This window comes from Montipora capricornis, chromosome 2, assembly GCF_036669925.1.
Source record: "Montipora capricornis isolate CH-2021 chromosome 2, ASM3666992v2, whole genome shotgun sequence".
Taxonomy (NCBI): domain Eukaryota; kingdom Metazoa; phylum Cnidaria; class Anthozoa; order Scleractinia; family Acroporidae; genus Montipora; species Montipora capricornis.
In genome coordinates, this window is record NC_090884.1 from 9517257 (window position 1) to 9522256 (window position 5000).

The 5000-nt window shown below is 41.2% G+C and overlaps 2 protein-coding genes across 2 annotated transcripts in view; both read right to left on the bottom strand.

Moving 5' to 3' along the window:
* The window catches only part of LOC138038243 (uncharacterized), a 21544-nt gene that overhangs the window by 14135 nt on the left and 2409 nt on the right, over window positions 1-5000 (bottom strand). The gene's annotated exons all lie outside the window — the stretch shown is intronic.
* LOC138038773 (histone H2B, gonadal) lies at window positions 3891-4570 on the bottom strand. Its single transcript, XM_068884816.1, has one exon. The coding sequence runs from the start codon at window positions 4537-4539 to the stop codon at window positions 4171-4173; it is 369 nt and encodes a 122-aa protein (XP_068740917.1). The 5' UTR covers window positions 4540-4570; the 3' UTR covers window positions 3891-4170.

Consider the following 5000-nt stretch of genomic DNA (forward strand, 5'->3'; position numbering starts at 1 on the left):
CAGTCAAAGCGACTTTCGACGCATAGCAGAGGCCTCTTTTTCCGTACAACGCAAAAAGAAAAGAGATCTCAGCTAGCAGGGAATAGATTAGTGCGAGGATCATTTGTTTCTTTTCTCTAGAACTCCCTCTTCAAATGTAAATTTTTTTTTTAAATTTCCTTTGTAGCTCCACCCGTTACTTGGAAGGCTGTGGGTTCCAATTAGCTGAGAATTTTTCTGAGGCGGAAAACATGTTTAGTTCTAACTTCTTTCTGAGAAAACACAGTTTTCTTTAACTGACAACAGGTTCTAGGGAACTTCATTTTCTGTTTATTATTACCTTCGCTTTGGTTGAATTCAATTCTTCTTCAGTTTAAAATTACACGTATAGTGGTCTTTAGTCTTGGATAAAAACATACACCCAAAAAATTTACACTAAAGCTAGATTGTCACCTATTAACTCCCAAATTCCACACAAGCAGTGGACTAGAAAACAGTGATGGAAATTGATTTGCTTTCGATTAAACTATGACAAAGCTGACATTAGACTAGATTGAATCATACACATTTCTTCAAAACTACGGATTTACAAATAATCCCAGAATTCAGTGAACATGGTAAAGTTTGAATAATTTCTAGAGAAGCCATCGAATGGCTTCAGTTCTCCCTCTGAGTTGCAACACGATCTCTTCCTCAAATGAAGGATCATCCTTCATTGTCACTTTGCCTTAAATGAAGTATTTGACCACTCTGTCCCAGGACTTGTGGTAGCAAATAAAATCAGCCCCTGGACAGGGTTTGAACCCGGAGCACCCGCTTCGAAGGAACTGTTTTTATCCACTTAACCAGTAAAGATCAACTGACTAGAAAATGTGCCGATTATTTACCAAAACTAATTAGTATACATATAAAATCATTGCTGGATAATGGTTAAGTCTAAAGCTTGATTTTAAAATGGTTAGCTTTCTCTTGAAGTTTGGTAACCAACATTTTTCACTGTGTAAGCTTGCTTCTTAGCGGGTGTTAATACACGTTTACAGCGGCACTTTTGGAAGAAAAAATTATTGACATTAATTAAAAATGACATCCTCGCAGTTAGTGATGTGGTAGTCTAAGGGGTTATTAATTACACGTTCCCAGGTTCGAGTCCTGCGCGTCCAGACATTAAGGTTCCTCTTTTAAAAGAAATATGTTCATTTCCCATGATCCCTATCAAGCTTTCAGTGTCCAAAATGAACGATTATACTTCATTTGGAAGAAAGTGACAATGAAGAATAATCCTTCAATTGAGGGAGAGACTTGGTTGGTTTTACCGACAGAGCTGTCAAGCGTTGGGAGCTCAGCTCCTTGTATCGAATTGCGCATGCGTCTAATTACGTAAGTGCAACTGGTCGCTTCTGTGCCATGTTTCTTTTGAAATGTAAGTTTTTATATTCTTCAGATGAAGTGACGGTGAACAAGATTTATAACTTAGTGTAATCTCACAATAAGCAAACTATTTACATTTTTTACAATTTTGGCGATTTTTAAATCTGGAACTTGGTCATCTGTTCGATAGTAAAAGACACAAAGCAAAACTCTTTTAATAAAAGAGGGGGTTTCGGGGAGATAATATGCTGGCTCAATTTTCCCTTCCAGGGCCATTTTCCTTTTTCGTTCTCCAGGCAGTCACTAGCTTCGCCTAAAGAGGTTTTTCTTCCACTTTGTAAGCCACGCTGTTCTGTATCCTTTCACCGTTCACAATGTACATAACTGTCAGCTTCAATACTAATGGTTCCTACAACAGAGTAAATGCATCGTTAGTTTGAATATGAAGCTGTGCCCGACCACAAAACTTCAGGTTGAACCCATCAATCTCAGGTCGTTTGCGTAAGTTAAGCAGAACGAAGTGGGAAGTTCTTAACCGCGAACAAGGGACATTAGAGGTAAAAGAACGAATCCCTGTGCCTCGTGACAACCATTCGAAATTAATTTTTAGACGATAAATTTTCAATGTTCTGTCCTAGCCGCCACACCGTTCACACAATAGGCGATTTGCATGATTGCGTCATTTTACTATGGAGACCAGAATCTTTGTCAAAATATTTTGTTATTCAGATTTTTCTTCTCTCCTGGGAAAAAAGAAACAATTGTTTACATTTTGCCAATCGAGTTTGGCACGTGAGCGCTAGAGCAAGTAAGTAAGTGAGTAAGTAAGTAATTAAGTCCGACGGACAGTATATGAAAGAAAGTTTAAGTTGCGAGAGACAAAAAAGTTTGATTTCCAAGACGTTCACACGGGCAGTTGGCGTACTTGATCCCCTAAAAACAACGTGTCAGCGTTCCCACTGAGGCGCGATTAGACCATGTTGTGATGGCCCGCCATGATAAAATTAACATGAGTCACGCAGTTTCGATCAATCAAGGGAACTTACTTCCGTTTTTACTGAAGAATATAAAACAAAAGCATCAGACTTTGTCTGTCTGTCTGTTTATCTTAATTTATTCTCTTGGCGGAGCTCAACGAGAAAAAGGCGCATGTATCTTTTTCTTAAGATTATGAGTAAGGTTACTGTTTCTATATTGAACTTGTTACTGAAAATTTGACGCGGCAGTTCAAACCTATCTCAAGCTGTTAAATTGGTTGCCCATGACATGTGCCCAAACCAGTTAATCCAGAATGTGCTGTTTCCGGATCCGGCTACAAGAATTCCGAATTGCGTAAATGAAAATCACAACCCTGTCTTATAGGAGCTGGAATTCATCGATGTGGAATCCGATATTCGTAGTATGGTAAAAGAACTATCTAACATGGGATGATAAATTCGACTCGTGTCTCATTACACCACAGCTAAGTGAGAGTAATTTAAGCGTGGTTCTTAGCCCTCACCCTAAACAGAACCCTAACCCGAACCCTAACTCATATGACCAGCGAGACACAATTTCCAGTAACCGCAACCTTCTGACTTCTTAGACCTAATGAGTGTAATTCAGAGCTAAAAAATGGCATCGACCGTTTCAAATGGCAACGACCGTTTACGAAAGGGAAATAAGCTACGACACCCATTTCGCTTGAATTAAACGGAATTTACAATACATTTAAGCTAAAACTCACACCGTAGGAAAAGAGAGGCTTTCAACAGAGTGATGCAAAACCCAAACCGTAAACTAACTACTTTGAACCACCGAAACAAACGCAGCCAGTGCCAAGCACTGGAAAACGCGCGTATTAAAGTCCACATTTTTGATCAAGGGGCTACACTTTATCAAGGTTACAAAATTGTGCGTATGGATCTATTTGCCACCGCAACGAAGCGTCTGACAAAGTGCTTGAAATCTTTCCGCTGAATACGGTCTACGTTCGCTTGTTGACAGAAGCAAATCGCTATCGCTGCCAAGAAAAAGGCGCGGGATTTTTTTATCTTAAAGCTGTTTTAAAATATATTGCGAGGCAGATGCACTCACGCCGTTGTGTAGAATATGACGTCATCTTTGATACAGTGTATTCGCAGAGCTTGGAATTTGCAAGTACAGTGTTTTAAGAGCGACGTGATAACGGTTGTTCTCGTCTTGGAAATTTAACGGCCGGGAAACGATTTCCTTGGCTAGATTGCAGAATACCCGGCCCACAAAATATCTAACTTAAAAAACTGCTCCCGCAGTGCCGCAGTCCAACAGCCCCGTAGTCGTTGAAATGATAATCAGTCGTGTTGCAATCCCGCAGTCGCCAAAATGAAAAACAACTCCGTTGGCTAAAAGTCTTACTTGGTTAACTGCACTTTTCACGAGATCGTGTGAAGAAGAAAGCACTCGTTTACTGATTAAGCCTAAGCGCTCGTTTCAGTGATTAGGTCTAAGTACTCTCGTAAATATTTAGCTTTCATTTTGCGGTTCGGTTAACTACACTTTTCACGAGATCGTTTTGGCCTTGACTCACTCAGACTTCATTATTCATCGACTACGGCACAGCGGTAGCAGTCGTTTACCTAACTTAATTGCATAATTTTGTTTGGTCACTGCGGGACCCCAGGAGCAAAAGATTTGTGCCGTTCAAAGTGGGCCGGGTATTTTGCCATCGCGCCATTTTCTTTCAGCATGAAAAAGGATTCAGGGATTGATGGGGGAAATCTGATATAATCGTGTTGGCATAACTTTTACAAGATTTGGTGGCTCCTAAAAGAGCCGTTGGTTTTGGCGGTAAACTCAGTGAGTTTACTTGCTGCTTGTGTACTTGGTGACAGCTTTGGTTCCTTCACTAACAGCGTGTTTCGCCAGTTCACCGGGCAAAAGCAGCCTGATGGCGGTCTGGATCTCGCGAGAGCTGATAGTTGACTTCTTGTTGTAGTGAGCCAGGCGGGAAGCTTCGCCAGCGATGCGCTCGAAGATGTCGTTGACGAACGAGTTCATGATGCCCATGGCTTTGCTGGAGATACCAGTGTCAGGGTGAACTTGTTTCAACACCTTGTAGATGTAGATTGCATAGCTTTCCTTTCTCGTCTTTCGCCTTTTCTTGTCACCAGTGGCGGCCTTGGCCTTACCAGCTTTCTTCTCGCCTTTCTTTCCTGCAACTTTTGGTGCCATTTTTCGCTCTGTAGGCTTCGACTTGAATCGAATGATGACGCTATGTGAATGACTTGCTATTTATATCAAAATATAGGTGGGATCAATTAACGTAAGGATTGAAATCGTCGATTTTTTATTGGTTCACAACTTCAGGTTGGCCAAAGGTCAACATAGTTCCGTTTTCAAACAAAAGCACATGTGATAGGAAAAGTTGATTGGTGCGTTTCGATCCGACCGAAATATTGTCTTGCGTATAAATTTCCCTGTCGTTACCTATCAACATTTACTTCGCTAATTGTTCGTACTCGAAGCTAACAGAAAAATGTCTGGTCGCGGTAAAGGAAAAGCAAAGGGCACCAAATCCAAAAGCCGCTCATCCCGAGCGGGACTTCAGTTCCCTGTCGGTCGTATCCATCGACTTCTCCGCAAAGGAAACTACGCTGAACGAGTTGGCGCCGGAGCTCCAGTGTACCTGGCCG